This window comes from Apodemus sylvaticus, chromosome 7 (genome assembly GCF_947179515.1).
Source record: "Apodemus sylvaticus chromosome 7, mApoSyl1.1, whole genome shotgun sequence".
NCBI classification, from domain to species: Eukaryota; Metazoa; Chordata; class Mammalia; order Rodentia; family Muridae; genus Apodemus; species Apodemus sylvaticus.
This window is the reverse complement of record NC_067478.1, coordinates 18198658-18219667: the sequence shown is the minus strand read 5'-3', so window position 1 is coordinate 18219667 and position 21010 is coordinate 18198658. Positions and strand designations below refer to the sequence as shown.

General features: G+C 38.5%; 1 protein-coding gene across 6 annotated transcripts in view; it reads right to left on the bottom strand.

The window, feature by feature from the left end:
- Atp2c1 (ATPase secretory pathway Ca2+ transporting 1) overlaps positions 1-21010 on the bottom strand; it is a 105176-nt gene that overhangs the window by 5414 nt on the left and 78752 nt on the right. For all 6 annotated transcript variants that reach the window (XM_052187447.1, XM_052187448.1, XM_052187449.1 and 3 more), the window contains 10 exons: positions 20459-20563; positions 17516-17672; positions 14891-15061; positions 13605-13702; positions 8179-8229; positions 6921-7087; positions 5569-5637; positions 4203-4319; positions 2323-2470; positions 1854-1949 (listed from right to left, as the gene is read on the bottom strand). In XM_052187447.1, the coding sequence (XP_052043407.1) occupies positions 1854-1949; positions 2323-2470; positions 4203-4319; positions 5569-5637; positions 6921-7087; positions 8179-8229; positions 13605-13702; positions 14891-15061; positions 17516-17672; positions 20459-20563 (1179 nt within the window). The remainder of the gene's footprint in view (positions 1-1853; positions 1950-2322; positions 2471-4202; positions 4320-5568; positions 5638-6920; positions 7088-8178; positions 8230-13604; positions 13703-14890; positions 15062-17515; positions 17673-20458; positions 20564-21010) is intronic.

Below are 21010 nucleotides of genomic sequence, written 5' to 3'. Positions count from 1 at the left end.
TGGAGCTAGAGAACATCATACTAAGTGAGGTAACCCAGACTCAAAAGGTGAATCATGGTATGCACTCACTAATAAGTGGTTATTAACCTAGAAAACTGGAATACCCAAAACATAATCCACACATCAAATGGGATACAAGAAGAAAGCAGGAGTGGTCCCTGGTTCTGGAAAGACTCAGTGAAACAGTATTTGGCAAAACCAGAACGGGGAACTGGGAAGGGGTGGGAGGGAGGACAGGGGAAGAGAAGGGGGCTTACGGGACTTTCGGGGAGTGGGGGGGCTAGAAAAGGGGAAATCATTTGAAATGTAAATAAATTATATCGAATAAAAAAAAAAAAGAGAGAAAAAAAATAGGCTCAAACTTAGTACAGTAAGACAGATATCTGAGCCTCCAGGAGTGCATGCACAGGCACGCATACCCTTCCACACATGCGCCATTCATACACTACACTACACTACACTACACTACACTACACTACACTACACTACACACACACACACACACACACACAGTGTAAGAAATGGGCTGCTCAGTGTACCATAGTGGTGCTTGCTTGCGATCTCAGTTCTCAGAGCTATATGGGAGGATCTTCCATAAGTTCAAAGCTGGCTTAAGGTATTCTGAGAGGCCATCTCACAAAACAAAAGCAAAAGAAAACGGGCACTTTCCGAAGAGGAATGAATTGTAACAAGGAACCCATGAGAAGAAACCCTGCTCTGGTGCCTGTGGTAGTTTAAGAATGCCCTAAAGCCCCATCCATCTGAATGCTCAGCCACCATTTCTGGGGTGGCACTATGTGAGAGGAAATAGGAGGTGGGGCCTTGTTGGAAGAATCCCGTCACTGGGCGGGTCCTTTCTCCCTCCCTCCCTCTCTCTCTCTGATTGTAGATTAGGAGATAACCTCAGCTAGTTCTCCAACATTATGCCTGCCTTCCACCATGTTCTCTGTCATGATGATAATGCACTAAGACTGAAACTATGCACAGTCCCCAACTGCTGAGTTGCCTTAGTCATGGTATCACAGAAACAGAACATTAACTAAGACAGTACCTGCAAAGTATTAATACATTTCACTGATATATTGTGAAATCTTATCTATCCATTCACAACCCAAAACTCTTACTCAACAAATACACATAATTATGTGTGTATAAAAAAAGTAAAACTACCTTTCATAAAAAAACAAAAAAAAAAAAACAAAACAAAACAAAAAAAAAAAACAAAAACAACACAAGTACTAGCTTCTAAAGTAGTCTAGTGATAAACTACTGCACTTGGAAAGCTGTAATATGAAAATGCTAACCATTAAGGATGCACAGAGGCCTTCAAAGGATAAAAGACCTCCAGGTGCCCAAGAGAAAGCAGAGTGCATAAAGCGCTGAAACTGCCCTAAAAGGCCACACGAGTGAAGCCGACTCCCACCATGCTCTCAGAGAGCGTCCAGGCTGACACCAACACGTCACTTTCTAACAAGAAAATGGCTTAATGTACAGAATGGGGAAAAAAAAGTTAAGACTCATAAACTTTGATACCATGACAGATGTGACAAGGAACACACTGTCCTTTTCACAAGGAATTTTAAAATGAGACTAATATCTTATTTACAGACCCAAGAGGTTTGTCCTATGTTAATCTAAATATATCCTATAGTTAATAATTGAAGATTGGACACCATCTGAGATCAAATGTCCCATCTTCATTGTTGACCATAGCACATCTTTATAGAAAAATTTATGGCACTGTAATCTGTGGCTACAAAATTCAAAGCTAAAATATCCATAATTTCCATCTGCTTCCTATGGAAGGCTACTCTTCTCAAAGCAGTGAATTAAACAAGACCATCTGAGCATACCTGAGACCTGGAACTCAGTGCATTGAACATGTCAAAAAACACAAAGCAAGTGAAAGTCATGGTTGTGTCTCGGGGCGTTATCACATTGTCTCGAAGCTGCCAAGAAGAAAGACAAAATGACTTTTTGTTTGTTTGTTTCTTGGCGGCTGAATAAGATGAATAAATAGTGCATGCTTTTAAAATGAAATAGCTTCATTCTAAACGTGAACCTATCTGACTTTTCTACCGACCACCTAGTGAATAGAGTCCACATGAAAGTTAAAAAAAAAAAAAAAGACTTAGATTTTCTTATTCTGCCCAAATATCCATGCACATGATCCTTTACTAAATACTTAGTGACCTTACATTAAATTCTCTTAACCTGTGCTTTTCACTCAGAGAGTTCAATCATCTGAAGAATACACCAAAATTACTAGGAATCTGACTACATAGGTGCATGGTAACACAGCAGTTTATCCAGTGAATTTACCTCTCGCCAGAAGACAAACAAAGTCCCACAAACAATGATTATTGATGAAACAAGTATTTTAAGTATCAAGTTTTTTGTCAAAATGCTGTCCTTCCAGTTCCGAGGAGGTTTTCGAATGACATCTTTATCCACGGGCTCTACTCCAAGGCTTAAAACAAGGAGAACAAGGTACTTTACAACCTTCTTTACACTTCACTTTTACAACCTTACTAGCATCAGTTATCTAGGAAACTAAATGCTTTCTTTTAAAAACAAGATGTTGAATCTTAAAGAAATCACTGCCTAGGACTACTTGAAAATGACCACTGCTGGACATGATGGCAGATGTCTCTAGTACCAGCTAGCAGGAGGAATGGAAAGGGGAGGCAAGGGGAGAAGTGAGAGCAAGGGAGACTACTGATCTGTTGCTTTCTGAATGCTTACACATATGTACTTGTCAAGGTAACACAAGCACTTGCTAGCCAACTTTCAAAAAAATCCAATTTCATTCACATATAAATTGATTTTTAAAATCCATAACCTACCAAGAAAAAATATATTTCATGCAAGAAAGTCTTTGATTAGGAGATATCATTCAACTGCCACAGTACTAAAATAATAAAAGAGACACTGAAATCTTTGAACACATATTTTTACCAAGGCTCTTTATCAGAACTCAGATATGAACCTGAACTTGGAGATGGTGTTGATGCAGTGTTGTGAACATGTCTCCTACATACTAAGAGACGGGAACTCTTGCGAGACCTCAGTTGATGACTTACAACTGCATCCTACTACATATTCAGCCTATGAAACCTGTATTCAAGAGAGTAGTAACAAAGCCAATCAATCCTGCCTTGGGTTCCCCAAGTAATCAACTTTCATAGCATAAGCAAATGCACAGCTGTAACCTTAAGTTGCATACTTTCCCATGCCCCTGACATTATATATATATTACATATATGTCTTCATCCACGGTCCATTATAATCTCTTGCTGGAAACACATGAAAGGGGCCTTATGAAATGGCTATCCATATATAAGTGCCGGGCTGTTTGTTTACTGTCTGGATCAGCTGCGTCAGGAGCTTAATTCCAGTTGAAGTTCTGGTTAAGATTATTCTAAAGTTAGAACTGGGGTGGTGTGGATAAGGCTGGAAAAATGGCAGGTAGTGGAGTTTTGGGGTGTTCAAGGGAAGACGAAAAATTGGCCATTCTCTTCATCCACTGTGTCTGAATTCAAAGGAAGCTTTATTCTGTTCCCAGTGAACTTTCTAGGTAATTGTTTTGTAAACAATTTTTATATTAAAAAAAAATACTATCCAAAAGTATCCCTCATTCCTTCTATGTGCAATGTTTTCTGTGCTGTTCAATAAAAGATCCCTTTACTGGGGACTGACACAGAAACAGACACACAGAGACACTAGACAGCCTTCAGGTAGGCATACATCACAGAAAAACAGAAGACACAAAAAGAATGAAGATGACAAGTTAAATGTTGGCTCGCTCTTGGGTAAATAACAATAACTGGGCAGGGAAAGGGGGCTGCCTTTCATTTCTTCCCTCAGTGCAACACCAATTCATTAGTGGTGACTGAGTTTATTATCAGTATGTTCAAACTGACTGCAGAAAATTTTTCCATTACATCCAGTTCTTAGAACAGATCTCGTGTCCTAAACATAAGAACTGCAATTATTCCCTCTCTGTTCTTATCCAAAAGCTGACATGTCACATAGTATGAAGGATCGGGGCTTCAATGGTGAATGGACAACCAAAAAGAATAAATGATATACACACATGACAATGTCTAAGAAGCACATCATTGGAAAGTCATGAGGAAGGTTTGATATATCTTACTCACACCTGCCTTGTCTTTTCAGTTTGTGAATATACACTTAATTACCTCTGAGCTGGGGGTCCATCCATTATAATATTGATCCACAAAATCTGCATTGCATTGAGAGGGTTAGGAAAGTTCATTAACGTAGCCAGTGAGATTAAAGTTAATGCTGCTATACTCCTGTTGAAAAAGAGTCATTTAAAAATTAGCACAATAAACTGTATACATTTACTAGCACTTAAGTCTCATGTTCCTGGGGCTGGGAGCCAGCTCAGTTGGAGAAATACTTGCTGAGGAAGTGTGCAGACCTAACTTTAGATTCTCAGAAATCAAGTGAAAGTTAGGGCAGCAGTGCATGCCTGTAACCCCAGTGCTGGGCACAGAGACAGAAGGGCCCTGCAGCTTACTGGGCAGCCAGTCGGGCTAATCAATGAGCCCAGGTTCAGTGAAGACATGCTATCAAGACTTAAGGTAGGAGATGACTGAGAAAAACATCCAGTGTCAGCACCTGAGCTCTGCATGCAAGCACATACATGTGCACAGCTACAAACACATTCACTAATCACATACACACACACACACACACACACACACCAGAAAAAATAATGTTCTACATATTTTAAAGTAATCCTATTATTTCAACTGACCTATATACCTCAGTCATATGAATATTTTGTTCAGAAGCTAACAATTTTTTTCTTTTGAAAGTGAGTCTTATACTACAGTCCAGGGTCTCCCTAATGTAGACTGGGTTGGCTCAACAATCTACTCGTCCCAGGTGTTGGGATCAAAAAGTGAAAGTCACCTTGATTGGCAAGCTAAAGGAAGTTTTTTTTTAATGCTTAAGCAACAACAGCAGAAGTAGCTGAAACCTTCTAATTCTGACAGAAGCTTTAAGTGAGACAGACTGGGCCTCTGCAATTCTTCTGCTTTAGCCTTCTACAACATTGGGATTACAGATGTGTGCCACCAAGCACAGATGAAAGATTTTTAAACCCACAAAACAACACTTTCAAAAATATGTACCCACTTTTTGGCTATAGAATATCTATCCTATTTGAAAAAAAGAAACCAAGAAACAACACGTCCCCTTTTAATTTCAGGTGCAATTAAATAAATCCCAAAAGTTTATGCAGGTATCCCTCAGTAAACAATCCTGAGAATTGTTTGCAGGATCCCTCCAAATGTCAAAATCCTAGTCACTTATGTAGAATAGCAAAGTATCTACCTATTGTTTATACATTTATTATATATTTTAAATCATTCCTACATGATTATAATATCTAGTATGACCTAAATAGTATGTTAATAGCTTTTTGCTTTTTAGAAAACTACTAATAAGCAATTTTCAAGAATACAGGTCATAATTTTATTTTTCAAATAATTTCTCTGTTAGACCCATGGGTAAAAAAAGTTCTTGCAAACTTACGTGCTCAATTGAAATCTAACGAAATTTTTAATGTTATTATAAATGCCTTTACCCTCTTCTATTGCAGACCTGAAATTTAAAAATAAAGAAATAAGAAAATATTACATAAAATATGCCTATACATTTGAAACTAAGTTACAAATAACAATTAGCACTTACAGATTAAGAAACATTAAAATATTTTAATTTACCAAAGAGTTGAGCTCTACTTAAACTATTTTCATTATACAATATTCAAATTCTCTTTAACAACAAAAACCCCTGAGGGGGCTGAAATGATGGTTCAGTACTCAGAAGGCACACTGCTCCTGCAGAAGACCTGAATTCTAATCCCAGCACCCATGTCAAGTGGCTCACAACCATCTATAACTCCAGCTTGAGGGGAACTACCAACTCTGGCCTTCACAGGCACTTGCACCAGTATGTACACTCATAAAAGTAATTAAAAATAAAACTTTTAAAATACTCAACATAAAATCCATGTATTATCTCTCTCCACACAAAATAACATTACACATTTCTGATAGTAAAACAATGACATTCTATATCTTTCATAGTTCCCATTTCTTAGTAGGTCAAATTAACACATCAAAAATTAAATGGCAATGAGTTATTTAAGAATTATGGAGTTTATTGTCCTACGTAACTATTACATTAATATACTGTGAAGAATTAAAAACTGTGCTTACAAAAATTTACAAGAATTCTTGCATTAACCTGAGTAAATCTAGGAAAAGGTACATTTACAAAATAACTACATCCTCTGGGATTTTTATATAACTTCAAGAATGGAACAAAAAATACTTTGCTCCTTGCAAAAAGTTGGCAAATATGAAGTCTTGCATTCTCCATGTGAGTAACACAGCATGGCAGGACTTGTGATTACAACTTATCACCACAAGGAGTGACGCTCAGGGCACAGGTTACGGAAAGTGGGAAGCTCAGAGCTCCACCACTGACGTTACACTTGAGTAATTCAGAGCTAAAAGGTTGTATCACGAAATGAGGGCAACAAGAACACTTACTAATAAGAAAATATCATGGAATGTGAACTCAACTTTGAACGCTACATAACGTCTCCTGTAACTTCAATTTAACTACAATAAAGACTCTGGAACAAGAGCCGCTGTTGAACCATCCTTCTATGCCCAGAAAAATGTGACAACTGGCCGGCACTCCCTAAATATGTCATCATTTATTATGTCTGTTCCATTTATACAAATACTTTTCTCTTGAATTACGTAAGATTATCCCCCCAAAAAATGTTTTAATCTTCCATATACTGCCAATTCTTTTTGAGATGCATTGTCTGAAGGCAAGATGCATGAAGAAGAGAGAAACAAATGCCTTACATTATGGTCTGGAAGTCATCATCCACCAAGATCATGTCTGCAGCCTCTTTGCAAACATCTGTGCCAGTCTGGCCCATCGCAACGCCAATGTCTGCAGCCTTCAGAGCAACTGCGTCATTTACCCCATCTCCTGTCATGGCTACAACTGACCCATTCTTCTGTAGAGACTACAGAGAAGAAGAAAAAAAAAGAAAAAAAAGAAAAGTAAAGCAGATAGAAATATTCTGAATTTTTAAAAATCAGATAAAGAGATATCAACCATCTTTCACAAAATTAAATTAAAAATGTATATAACCTCATTTTTCAGTCAACCTGAATACATGAAAATCTTTATAAAATAAAGCTTACAAAATATGGCTACTAGTATTTCCTTCCAAGAGAACTGCATATCTGAAATGTGATAATCACCTACACAATGATTTATAACTAGGAGCACTTTGTTTTCCAGAGAATGACAATAACAATGTTTGGGGGCATTTTAACTGTCTTGAGTTCTAAGATGGCACTGGCGTTTACTACATAGGATATAAGGATGAATCTAAACATTCTAATTTACCCAGGAGAACCCTATCACCCCTAGCTACAAATAACCCACACTAAAATGTCAATAACCTCTAACTTCAGAAGCTCTAAACTTTACAATGACTAGCTACTATAATCAAGCCTGCTTATCAACATAGGATACAATTTAAGCTGCTTTATACATCAATCAAATGGTACAGACCAACATCCTGGTCAATGAGGCATTATGTAAGACAGCAGCCAAAACTGAAACCTTCCTAATGCCTATTGGCATGGAAGTGGCGTTGGTGTGTAACACACAGCTCAGTTATTGTTGGAACATTCCTCCTAATGAAAAGTTACTTAATATACGCTTCTAACATACAGCTTTGTTAAGGAACTTGTACAAATAATAAGCCTTCTTTACACTGTTCACTCTCATAAAGACCTGTCTGACCTTTGTTTACACAGGGTGTAACTATGAGTATTCACATTGGGATGAGTTAGCTTTGGATCCCTACCAGATACACTTCTACACTCTGTTTAAAGAGGCTTTACTGGCAATACTTTATAGTGTCGTTCTAAGACTTCCTATGCAAAATAAACTGTTTCTGTGTCAAGCTCTTCCAGAATTCTAAGTTTTGTCTCACAATACTTTGAACTTGGATATTTTATCAATACTCTTTGCAATGAACAAAAGAAAGGTTAAAATATTTTGTACAGTAAATTTAAGATAATTTGGTTTTCAGACACCCACCTTAATAATTTTCATCTTGTGTCTTGGGCTTGCTCTGTAAAATACTGCAACCTGTTAAAAACACAGATACATTAAAAATCCCCAGTGTTAACAAGTAGCAGTATTTCTAAGTAATGACATCTTTTAACAACTTAATTTGGCACAAAGACTGCAATTAATCAATGTCATACACGTGCTAGCCTTCACCTCATGCAGGAATCTGACCTCTACAAAGAGAAGGGTAGGTTAACCATAGGAAAACAATCTAAGTAAGTCATGACCTTATTTGTAGAATTTGGGTACGACTACAAAGAAAACAGCTTTATTCTTGGAGTATTTTAGAAATGAAAAAGGGGGAAATTTTTTCTTTATCTGTGTGCTCACAACTGGTGTACAACAGGCTTTTCTCTATGGTCAGTCTCAGGTAAGAGTGTCTGCTTCCCACTGTCTAGGCAGTCACGTTACAGGGTCATGTAGGCTTTCTTGATTTGGAATAATTCACAAGCCTCTCTTCAACTGTAATTGAAAGCTTTGTAATAATCAAATTTCTCTACCAGAATTAATCTCTTTTCATAATCATCTACGTAGTCCTTCACTGTGCCCCAATGCCAGCCACAAAAGTGTGTCTGTGTCCTTAAGGTACGCCTTGTTTTACCCGACGTTGTCGAGCCAACACTGCCAGCCCTTACAGCTCTCTAACACAGTACCAGCAGGGGAGTGAAGAAGTGATTGGCATGATCCTTGTCTCCTTTACAGAATCACAGTTGTAAATGTCACGAGTTCCTCCTTCTCACTCTTTGTAAGCAACCTTCCAACCTCTCATTTCCCAAACATCTGAGTTTCGGCACCATGGTCAATCTTTCCAGTACCTAAAGGCCATTTTGTTTCTTATACCCACACAACACCCTCTTCTCTGAAGTCCTGGAGGACTATTCCATGTTAGATTTCTCCCCTCTCTCCTCCAGTACAACCCTTCTTCCAGTCTTGCTCTCAGTAGATAACTTTATTTTCTCCTCCAAAGCACACTACAATCCCTGCCACCCACCTGTGTCTAGAACCAACCCTAATATTTTAATACAGACGAGCTGATGATACCCACTCATCTGCTTGAGTTTACCACCCCAGAAATTAAAGTTCTTCCCTCTCATTGATCAAATTTTTTCTGACATTTAAACAAAAGTGAGAGCTCGCATCCCAGGCCCTCCCATCTTAGCTCTCCTCTCTTTACCTTCATCTTCACTTTTTAAGTCATGCTACTGACGATGGCAAAGGTTCCCCTGCACCTTCAATGCTCTTGAGATTTATGCCAATAAATAAACAATGGAGTGAACCTCAGTGCTGTCATATACACTACTCCTGCTTCTTGCTTTTAAAGTCTAAAACCAATCTTTTCTTAGAGAAAAGATTCAGTTGAACTCTAGCATTCATTACTGATTATGTCCTATGGACTCAGGAATCACATGACACATATTTGGAGACTATTCAATAAAGTTCAACCTCTATTCAGATAGTGCATAAGGTTCCTCCATCTTGTATTCTGACTAAGGCCATTTTGGGATTCACTAAAATGTGGCCCCTTGATGGAGAATTCCATGAAAATTATCCAACTCTTTTCTAGAATGCCGAGGTCAAGATGCTAAATCATCTTAGCTTCTGCTGAACTGCCTGCTTCTGCAAAACCTTTCCCTGCGGCTGCCAAGCAAGATGCCAAAACATGGTTTTTGCCTTTAAAATCCCCTTGCCCTAAACACTTGATGCTACACTTAGGAAACAAATGCCTGAGTACAGCTTCCCCTCCTCCCCCCGCCCGGCTGGCTGGAATAGACTTTTAACTAGTATCTGAGTGGTCATGCCTGCTGGGCTCCCTTTAACATTTAAATGTATCTTTAAAAAAACTAAGCTACATATATTTAAAACATCCTTGTACCTGACTATGTGGAAATCTAAGTATTCAGAAATTAATCATGAAGAACGCGCTGTACTGAAATGTCAGCCTAAGTATTTGGCAACCCCATTCCATTCTTAAAGCAAAAAACAGCTAGTGAAACAGCAAGGGTATCGTAAAGCAACAGGATAGGTCTGCACAGAGCTAATGGTGGCAACGGGAACCCCACTTGCCAAAACTCTAGAAGTAACAGACCTGGAACAGGTGTCATTTCCTCACTTACTCTGAAAATCAAAACTTGGACTAAATCAGTCATCCTCTAGAAAGTGACTATAAATAGGACATGTATAATATATATACTCCTGGTTACTACTGTTATCATTAAAATATTATTCACAATAGAAATACATATGCTAAAACATAAGAAAATGGTTATATAAACACATACATAGCATACATTCATGCACAGTAGACAGCCACACAAAATATAGTATGTCCATTAAATGCAATATATTCTCTAGTTGTAACTTATGATTTCAGAAATGGAGAAGTTATATAAAATGACTCATATACTTGTGAATATATAAAGTACAAACTATGTTTTTGTTAAAAATGTATTGTAAAATTACAGTGGGTTAACTTACCATGTTAATGTGCTATGTGGGAACATAACTTCTGAGTGTCTGGATTAGATTACTAATAGCATAAATTGTAACTTATTGTTCAATTTTACAATAAGCATTATTGTAGAAAATTAATCATAAAAATATTATGAAGATATATACAATATATGCATATATATTGTATATATAAAAAGCTGTAAGTTACGATGTTGATATGATTTAAGGAAATCCTGTATTCTGAAAAGGCAGCTTTTAAGTATAAACTGAGAGAAAAGAGAAAGGACATTTGTTGCTTACTGGCAACAAAGAGTTACAACAGCTAACCAAATAAATGCCACATAAGTACTTATGCTGAAGGACATATCAACACACACACACACACACACACACACACACATTAACAACATGGAAGAAATAATGCTGCCCAATTTCTTTGAAGCCAACTTCATATGTGCCTTGTGTATATGACAACCAGGTTCTATAAAGCCTACATGATGCATAGTCAGATAATAAAAGTAATTTCATGTAAGGAAATCTGTCTTTAAAGAAGTTACTATGTGTTATTAAACAGGAATGCCTTTTTTTTTTTTGAAAAATAACTTGCTACAAAAGCATCAGAATCAAAGAATAAAAAGCATTTCAATACCGAATAAGCAATCTTTTAACAGATGGTACTGAATAAAATACTACACAAAACAAAACAAATTCTCACCTCTGCAATATATGTAAGAATTAAAATTCAAAGGGATCACTGACTAAAATTAAAAGCCCTAAAACTATGAACTTCTAAGAGAAAGCCCTCTGTAATTCTAGTAGATTTATTTCTTAAATAAAATCACAGCATGATCCATGAATGTAAACACTGATAAGCCAGGCTTTATCAAATTAAATACCTCTGTAACCACACCAAGAAGAAAAACAAAAAGCAAAACAAAACAAAAAACCTGAAAAGAACCAAATGTTTTAAAATCTCAGAATCTAAAAAAATAATGTAATTTTTAAAAAATATTCAGACCATGTAAATAAAGACCATAATATGGCAAACAAGTACATGAAAAGGTATTCATAATTATAAGTTTTTGAGGGAAATGCAAATGAAAAGCACAATAAAGTCTTCCTATATGACCTGAGAAGGCAGTGAGGGAAATGACCTCTCAGTAGTGGAATCACTGAAGAACAACGGGAGCATTCCAGTGTGGAGTTCCTTTTGTAGTTAGGAAGTCATCAGCCATATGACCTAGAAACTACTCAGGTGTGACTTTACCTTTTTCAAACCCTGTATTTAATGATGGTTCTTAAACACTGTAACCTCCCTTCTAACCTACCAACCACCAGACATAGTGGAAAAAAGGATACAGGGGAAGTGGACCTGTTTAGAAATGGGCTTTATCCCATCTGTGTTGTCTGGAAATCAGTTTAGTTCACAGGTTAGCAGCGGCAGCTCAATGCACTTGCAAACACTTCACGATACACCAGCAGTCCAGGTCAGTAGAGTTGGGAGAGCAAACAGAGTCAGCAGCAGTGGCACTACCTAGCAGAGACAGCCGGCCTCAGCCTCAGCACAGTCAGCTGGAGGGACCAAGGCCAACAGGAACACCAGGAAAAGTTCTCCGCTCTGCCTCTCAGGGAAATGAAGATCAGTGAAGACTCGAGACCAAGAAGCTCTCAGCAATGTAAGAAGCTAAAGCTCCGCCCCCGTGTGACAGACAGTCCACTGGGCTGACTTAGACTTCCCTCAAACATGAGGTGTCTCCGTGAGTCTTGTCTCAGCACATGCATCCTAGCAGCCCGAGTCCATGGAAGCAGTAAGAAACTGCAGCGCACCACCCCAAGTTTTTTGGTGCCATTCTCTCTATGGAGTCACGAGACCTGCAGCTCAACTACACAATGTAAAGCAGACCAATACATGCACCATTAGCAAAGAGAACTTCCTCACGTGTCCTTTCACGTGCTTGCTTTAGCAGAACATCTTCTGTATTTGCTTCAGTGAAATGAGTTTTAGTCCTTCAACCTGTGTGCACTTCAGTGAAACATTCCTTCACACATTCGCCTTAGCAAAACACCATCCAACACAACGAACTTTCCAAAGAACCCTTAAGTTTCCATTTCACTCAGGTATTTACGCAAGGAAAACTGACTTTCACAAAGAAACGTAGACACACAGCTTCATTCACTATCAGCAAACACTGAAAAGAGCCAACTGTCCTTGAGCCAAAGAGACACAGTGCACCCTGCAGCCCGGCACTGCTCAGCAGGTTAAGGGGCTGGGAGAGAGGACTCAGACACAGCAACACAGTGAAGTGACATCTCCAAAGCACTACATGTCAAAGAATCAAGAATCAAATTCAGAAGTCTCAGGCTATAGGGTCTTACTGTTACAGAACTGAGTAAGGGATGAAACTACACAAATAAAGGACTTACTACTGCTAGGCTCTAGACCTAGGAGAACAGCTGAATACACGAGGTCGTGAGAGAACTAACTGAGGGATAAGAAGAAACTATTCTGTATCCTATTTGTGACAATGTAAGATATCTTGAATCTGTCCAAACTCAGAGCTGCACTCTAGAATAGTATGTTTTACTGTCTGTAAACCCCTCCTCAATTTCATCAAAAGTATAAACAAACTTAAGCAAAAATAAAAACAGAACTAAAGTGTAAGTAGTATCAACTAAGTGTTCTCTCTCCATCTTCTAACATACAAGTCCTCAATTACTACAGTACTTTCCTCACAGGAAATGTAGTTCTTACTAGAGGTAATGATTTTACAATACTTTTCTAATGATTGTATCATAATATGGTTTATTTCCAAGAAATTTCAGATCAGAATCTGGAGCAGCAAATTTGGTGAGCATGTCTCCTTGCAAGTAACCATATTCTCAGAGACAAGAACAATGGCCGGAGCTTAGGACCACTCTCAGTGTTCCTCATGCAGACGTACCTTTGGCACTATCTGGGAAAGGTGCTGGACCTCCATTGTATCCACCTCCTCTCCAGACACGGACTGCGATGTTTTAGAATATAATCCCAGACGGCTTGCTGAAGTAAAACAAGACAAAAAATATAAATTTCTTTGCTTGAAGAGTTAGTAAAATGACGCTCATTTACTCTCATCTTGTTTTCTTCTTTTTACATGTGAAAATGTATCTAGGAATCATAAGAGAAAACAACTGGTAAACACAAACTGGCTGAAATTCATAGTGGGGTCTGAAGTTTTCTACTTGAATATTTGGTTTTTGTTTAAATTTAAGAATACAGAATTATGCCAGGCGATGGTGGCGCAAGCCTTAAATCCCAGCACTTGAGAGGCAGAGGCAGGCGGATTTCTGCTTTCGAGGCCAGCCTGGTCTACAAAGTGAGTTCCAGGACAGCCAGGGCTACACAGAGAAACCCTGTCTCGAAAAAACCAAACAAACAAACAAAGAATACAGAATTGACCCTAAGCCAACAAACCCTAAAAATTAAAACTAGGCTAATCCATGTCTGCTCAGCAGTTCAATTCTATTGACAATCAGAATGTACTATAAGCAAAGTAACTAAAGCCAGAAAAGCTGATGGCATATTTAGCTGCACACAACCATGTAATTCCATTTAGAGCAAAGTGCACATTGAAAAGTCACCCTTCCGACACATCTGTGACCCTTCTTAAGATAACAATGTGCAAAACCTTTAGCCCAGACCCATCACAAATTAATAAAATCAGAATTAATGAAGCTTGGCAAATGTGAAGTTTATACTTTACAGATGTCAAGAAATTAGCACTTACACTTCTCTCTACCTTACGTTCCTAAAAGTAACTCACTAACTTTCAAACCACAAGCACATCCCTGATGGGTAACAAAACGTATAGAACAAGCTATCCTCTTAGTATTTATATTCAAGTCTGCTTCAAAGGTTATACCTAAACTACAAAGAAAAACCTCAATTTGTCTTTCCTTTACCATCCCTGAGCTAGTGTTTACACCTGTCAGCAAGTGGATAATAAAGCTAAAAAGGTCAACTACCTTTCTGTGAATCAGTACACAAATGATTTCATGGGTTAATCATGTGTTTTCAATATTCTTTTTTAACTAAAATTTAGTTTACCAATGATCTTTTATAAGTTTGAGCAAAAATGAGTAAACTGTTTTATAATCTCAATTGCATATGAACATATTTCCTAATGTTTACAAAACTAGGTGTTTTCTGAAAACGTATTGAAAGCAAAATGTAACAGCACAGTTATACCGATTGCAATTGCAGTCTCCTGAGAATCTCCGGTGATCATTTTGATGGAGACTCCGGAGGCAATGAGTGTTGTGACAGCTTCTTTCACACCAGTTCTAGGCGGGTCAATGATTCCCACCAGGCCCAGGAAGGTCAGCTGCCCCAGGTCCGGACCAGACGCCAAGGCAAGAACTTGAAAAATAAAATCAAAACTTCAAATTACTGGTTGTGAAATCGTTAAACTTAGCTGATAATAAAACACATAAGGTTACAATATTATTTGTAGTAGGAAGGTCAGCTGCCCCAGGTCCAGACCAGACGCCAAGGCAAGAACTTGAAAAATAAAATCAAAACTTCAAATTACTGGTTGTGAAATCATTAAACTTAGTTGATAATAAAACACATAAGGTTACAATATTATTTGTAGTTGCAGCATATTATTTATAATTCAAATTTATCATATACCAACACATTGTAGTTATATGGCTCTGGATATAAAGTTGCTTTTAGGCTACTAAAAATTAAAAGGAATAAAACCAACAAACTGTTAAGCAGAGAAGACAAATGAGAAAGAATTAGGACCGTTCTTTCACAGCAACCACATGCAGCTACAATCCAAAGAACTACAACCTCTTTAGAAAATACAATTCATTATTTAGAGAAAAATATGGGTTTGTCAAACCTTAAAACTCAAATTTAAGCAAACAGGCCCCATTGAAGGTTGTTTCTAATATATACTTTCATCAGAGAAAGCTGTATCAATTGTATACAGCCTATATATACACAATTTCATACATGCTAAACACTAGAAAGAAAAAAGTTCATCTATAAAGTGGTCTTAAGATCATTAATACCAAAAAAGTCTGTTTTCACTGCCTCCAGACATTAACAAGCATTTCTTCTCAAACTCTTAGCTCTCTAAAAGCTCATAACTATCATAACATTATATTTATAGTGTCCTGTCATCACTGGGCAACAAGAGTAAACACAAAGTCAGTCATGCACATTTCCCAACATCTCTCAGCTTACTCTCAGAAGTCTGTAAGCTCTGGTCACTACCATTGTAAATCAAAAGAATATACTTGTAACAGGGAGATTTTTATGAGACCAAACACTAATAAGTATCTACAAAAGCATACTAAACTTCAGTGTCTCAAGGGGAGCCAGCAAAGTCCCAAAGGAGACCAAAGTAGTACTTATTCCTATTCAAGCAGAATTCATACATGGATGGAGAACTGAAAGACCAAACCTGAAGGCAAACCGCTTCTGTTTAAGTGTGTAGATATGCCCCACGAAGGTGCTCGCTCTGAAGGAAAGAGCTGCCTGGCAATCCCTGGTGGTAGGGCAGAGGCAGGTGGCAATAAAAGCAGATGAATGCTAGCATATCCTCAGTAAGGGAGATCACGGCTGCGTCCTCCCAATGGAGAGGAGGAAGGCACTAGCCCTGGGGTTGTTAATCTGTATTTACGCACTCTATAACACTAATAAAGACCTACTGAAGATATTCTTTAGACCAAGAATATATATGCAATGTCTATAAAGGAAGTCCTCTGATGGAAAAGTTATTCTAGTTTGAATATGATATATTTTCTATACCCTCATGTGTCTGAATACTTGGTTTCCCAGCTAGTAATGTTTTTGAGAGGTTATGGAAGCTTCAGGATATGGGACCTACTTGGAGGAAGTGGGTCACTTCAGAACAGAACTTAAGCTCACCATCCCAGACTGTCTACTCCCCTGAGATGTAAGGTAGCAACCTCTCTCCTGTTGCCACCGTTAAGTCACCCCTACCACCATGCCTTCCCCACCGGATGGTTACTACCGTCACGAAGGTTAGTTCACTCAACTATGCATCAAAATAAATTCTTCTTCACTTAAGTCTCCTCTTGTCAGATAGGCGGTCATAATCGTAAAACAAAACCACCACCAACAAAAACAAAACAAAACCACAAACCCTAAAATATATTGTAGTTTCATAACTTAGGACCACAAGCATTTTTAAGAAACAAACTTTGTAAGATAAAGTATAACCACACATCAATTAATATTTTAATGTATACACATTCATATTTAATTCCTACATTATGGTAATAACAAGGAGGGGAAGATGGAAAAAAAAAGACATGAGACAAAGATGACAGTATTTCCTAAATTCTATGAAACAAATGGCTCCTCTAATATTAAACTCTAGTCCACCGCACAACGCTGCAGCGTAAACCACATACAAAACCTCAGCACTCCTTCAGGAAATGGCCCAGCACTTAAAGGTACTTGCTTCCGGGAACTCACACGGTAGAAATACAAAGCTGATTTTCATGTTTTATCTACCATGCCCCCACCTCCACACATACAGACAAAATAAATCTAACAGAAATTTGTAGAAGATAAAGTTAAGATCTCTGTCCTACACAGAGGACACTGCCCATCTATAGAAACCCAAGAATTCAGACTTTGCTGTACTCTTGACTTTCCATTATTTGAGGACCAACTCCCCAACTATTATAAAACACACCACCTCAGAAATTGCAATAGTTCTGATGTCTGGGGTAGAGTCGGACACTTCAGATGTGAAGTAGGGATTCAGCTACAATTATAAGAAAGCTTTTGTTCCCAGAACAGGATCTATGCTCAAACAGCCTTCCTTACCTCTGAGTCCCGCGGAGCCCATCCGTGCCTTCTCTTGTTGATACAAGTCTCGCTGCTGCTGGGTAAGTGCCAAAGTCTGCCCTTTGCTGTTGTATGTGGTGCAATACTTAATCACCTGCTCATAAGCACCCTTCATAAAACAAATCTCTGGTCTGTCCTAAAAAGAAAAACATACCAAGTTTACATTCAAATTATGTCCAATCTTTCATAACCCTTAGCAAAGTTATTCAGGTCCAATGCTTTGAGTCACACCTAAACTTTAAAGACCGGTGTTGGAGTTAGTTGTATATCTACAAACGCAGCCGTCCTACCAGACCTTACACTAGTAGCAATACTTTACTAAATCTCGAGTTGGGCACTGTAAGATTTGGAACATGGTTCCTTTTCACCAAGCAGCAGGGAATGAAGAGATCTAGTTTCAGCCCCGGGTGATGGTGCAGGCTCTTCATGAATGGCTATGGACTCGTATCTAGGCCTACTTACCTATGATGCTCTCTGACTCTCACAATAACAGATCTCTTCCACTTATCAGAGCAGGAGTAATAGTTAACCTACCACATACAAGGTCCTAAACTGAATCCCCAGCATGGAAAAACAAATACAAAATTCTCCCTAGTAGCTTCTAATGAAGACCTACAGTCCATACTTGTCCTTCCCATTCTAGGCCCTACCCCTCCATACTCCTGAGGTTTTGATGCATTTACAGTGTGACACCCTCTGTTAACAATTTACCCATTTTACACTATGATGTTAGTTTGGCCAGGTACATCTCTATCTATGCTCGCTCTCCAATCTTTACAATATAAAGCACACATTGTCAGAACTTACACTATGATTCTTCCCTACTGAGCCAAGCAAAATAATGAGTACAGTGCTCTCTAACATCCTGGCTCTTTAGTCAGACACGGATGTATTTCTTTGATGCACCCCTTAAGTCCAGAGTCAGATGTGATTTGTTTCAGCCTGTAAGTAAAACAAGCACTCTGTCCTTTCTAGATGGAAACCTCAGGGTCATTCCAGTTTGCCTCCTCTACCCACGGCTGTGGCTGTGACGCTGTATGGCCACTCCCAGCCTCCCTCCAGCCACCAGGACGATCAGCAACTACAGTATTAGGCACTACCTTTGTTTCTCAGAGCCTATGTCTGCTGGTTCAGTCTGTGCCTTTATTCTAACACTTCCACCAGTCCCCAGTAACTCTGTCAATTTAGGCCCACAACTAAAGACCCAGCAGTTCCCTGGGCACTGGTTACAGTGGTCAGCTGGGATCTGCTGCAGGGGAGTAAGGAAAGTCCAAGAGCAGGAATGTTTTTGTCCTTGCTATTGAAAAGACCAGGGAGCTGTTCCTGAGTTCCCCAATATCCTAAGGCAGGGCCAGGAGCACAAACTCAGGAGAGCAGTCAGCTTCCAGAGTTGAGCCTGCCAGTGCTCTACTGCTGTCCTCTGGTCATACTCCTCCACTCCACAGCATAAAGGAACAATGACTTAAGAGACAGAGAGGCCCTGGGAGGAAGTTACTGCTCATCTCTCACTCAGACTCTCAAGCCTCCCTCCCATTTTTGCCAGTCTTAGCACCTTTAAAGTCTTTTAAGGGTTTTTATCTTTTATTCCAAAGATTAAGAAAGTTAAGTATTTAAACTGTCATGTTCAAAAGACCCCTTTTTAAAAAAAAAAAAGTGCTAATTGAGCCATTCCAGTTGTTTTTAAACTGGCTAGTCTGCCCAATCTGTCAGGCTGACCTCCTCTCCATAGCCAGAATCTCATTTGTGTGCTTAAGTTTAGTCTATTACTTCCATTGGTTGCTTTCATCTTGCAGAAAGTCTTCAGGTTGGAAAATTCAGAGAAAAATCCCACAGTTAACATGATCTTATTTATCCTAAGGATAAGACATTCCTTCAGTGAAAAGCAGTCCAAAACCATAAAATCAACAGCAACCTATAAAGAACTCTCAGTGAGAAGAGAATCGTACCAAGAAAAACTGATGTCAAAAGCTCTCCATACCTAAGGCCATGTTATAACCCTCTAAAAGCTGTTGGGTCACAAGCAAAACTCAATACTTTAGTATACGAATTCAATAAAGAGTCGTAATGCAGACTTAAGTCCACTGTGACTATCATGCTCTAACCCAGAGGTTCTCAACCTTCCTAATGCTATGACCCTCATGTTGTGGTCAACCCAGCCACAAAATAATTTTCATGGATTCTTCATAACTGTAATCTTACTGTTATGAATTGTAATGTAAATATTTTATATTGGATATATGATATGTGAGCCCCCTAAGGGGTCACAACCCACTGGTGGAGAAGCACTGCTTTAAGGCAACAGGTTCTATTAGATACAGTAATTCATTAATCTATGGTAGATTGCCACAGGATATGTGATCACACTGTAACCCCCAAGATTGTATTATTTACTGGAAAACCCCTTGTGGTGTGGCTCAACCCAAGCACATACCTTTCATCCAAGAGATAAATAAAGTCAGCCCGAGGTCAAGAGGCAGAGCAAGAAATCAGCCATGGGGAGTAAACAGAGTAAATGAAAGGGGGAGTCTTTGAGTTGAAGGATATTTAAGACAGTGTGGGAAAGGAGAGAGCTTTTTCCTTCTGGGACATCAGTAGAATAAGGAGGTCAGCTGGGTGCCTTCTCTGCCTCTCTGAGCTAGCAGGTTTTCACCTCAGCATCTGGCTTCTAAGTCTTCATGGGTAAAATCAAATGCCTGGGCTTTTGTTTGTTTGTTTGTTTGTTTAAACAATAGTAGATTAAAAAATAAAATTGTCACCTAAGTTGACATTAGATATATTAGATGTATTCTTTTATTATTTTGAAGTAGGTATGAGATAGAGCCTCAGCCCTATAGCCAAGGCTAGCCTGGAATGCAGTGTATAGCGACCCTGGCTCCAGCCCTCCCAATGCTAGAATTACGTGTAACTATTTTTGAAGACTACCTGCTGTGTTCGGTGCACACACTTAACAGCCATCCACTTTTGCTCAGAACTAAAAGGGTATTCAGCTTTTCTGATATAGTCTTGCTGCAGTCCATCAAGACCCATCTGTAAGACCAAAATAAAAATAAAATTAATTCTAACCAACATGTGTTTTTTTTTTCCCCTTTAACAATTTTTCCCTTTAACAATGAAGGTAAATCACAACTTACAACATGTTAAGACAACTGGGTCCTTTTCCTAGTATTAGTGAAAAAACAGCAATGTTGTATCTATAAAGACAGCATTTCTTTCCCCCTAAGAACAGCATCCAATTTGAATATGAAAGCCTGGCTACCCAGATAGAACACTAGACTATATATTCAAACTTTCATGAAGGCTGTATTAATCTCTCTACCAGCTCAAATTCTGGAACAACACAAATAAATAAAAGTGCCTGGCCAATACTGAAGATGAACTTTCCTAATCAAGAAAAGTCTCCTATTTAACCCTTCACTTATTAACACCTGGAGTCTTCCTTGTCTATTGCTATCATCTCCATCCTAATCATTTAGT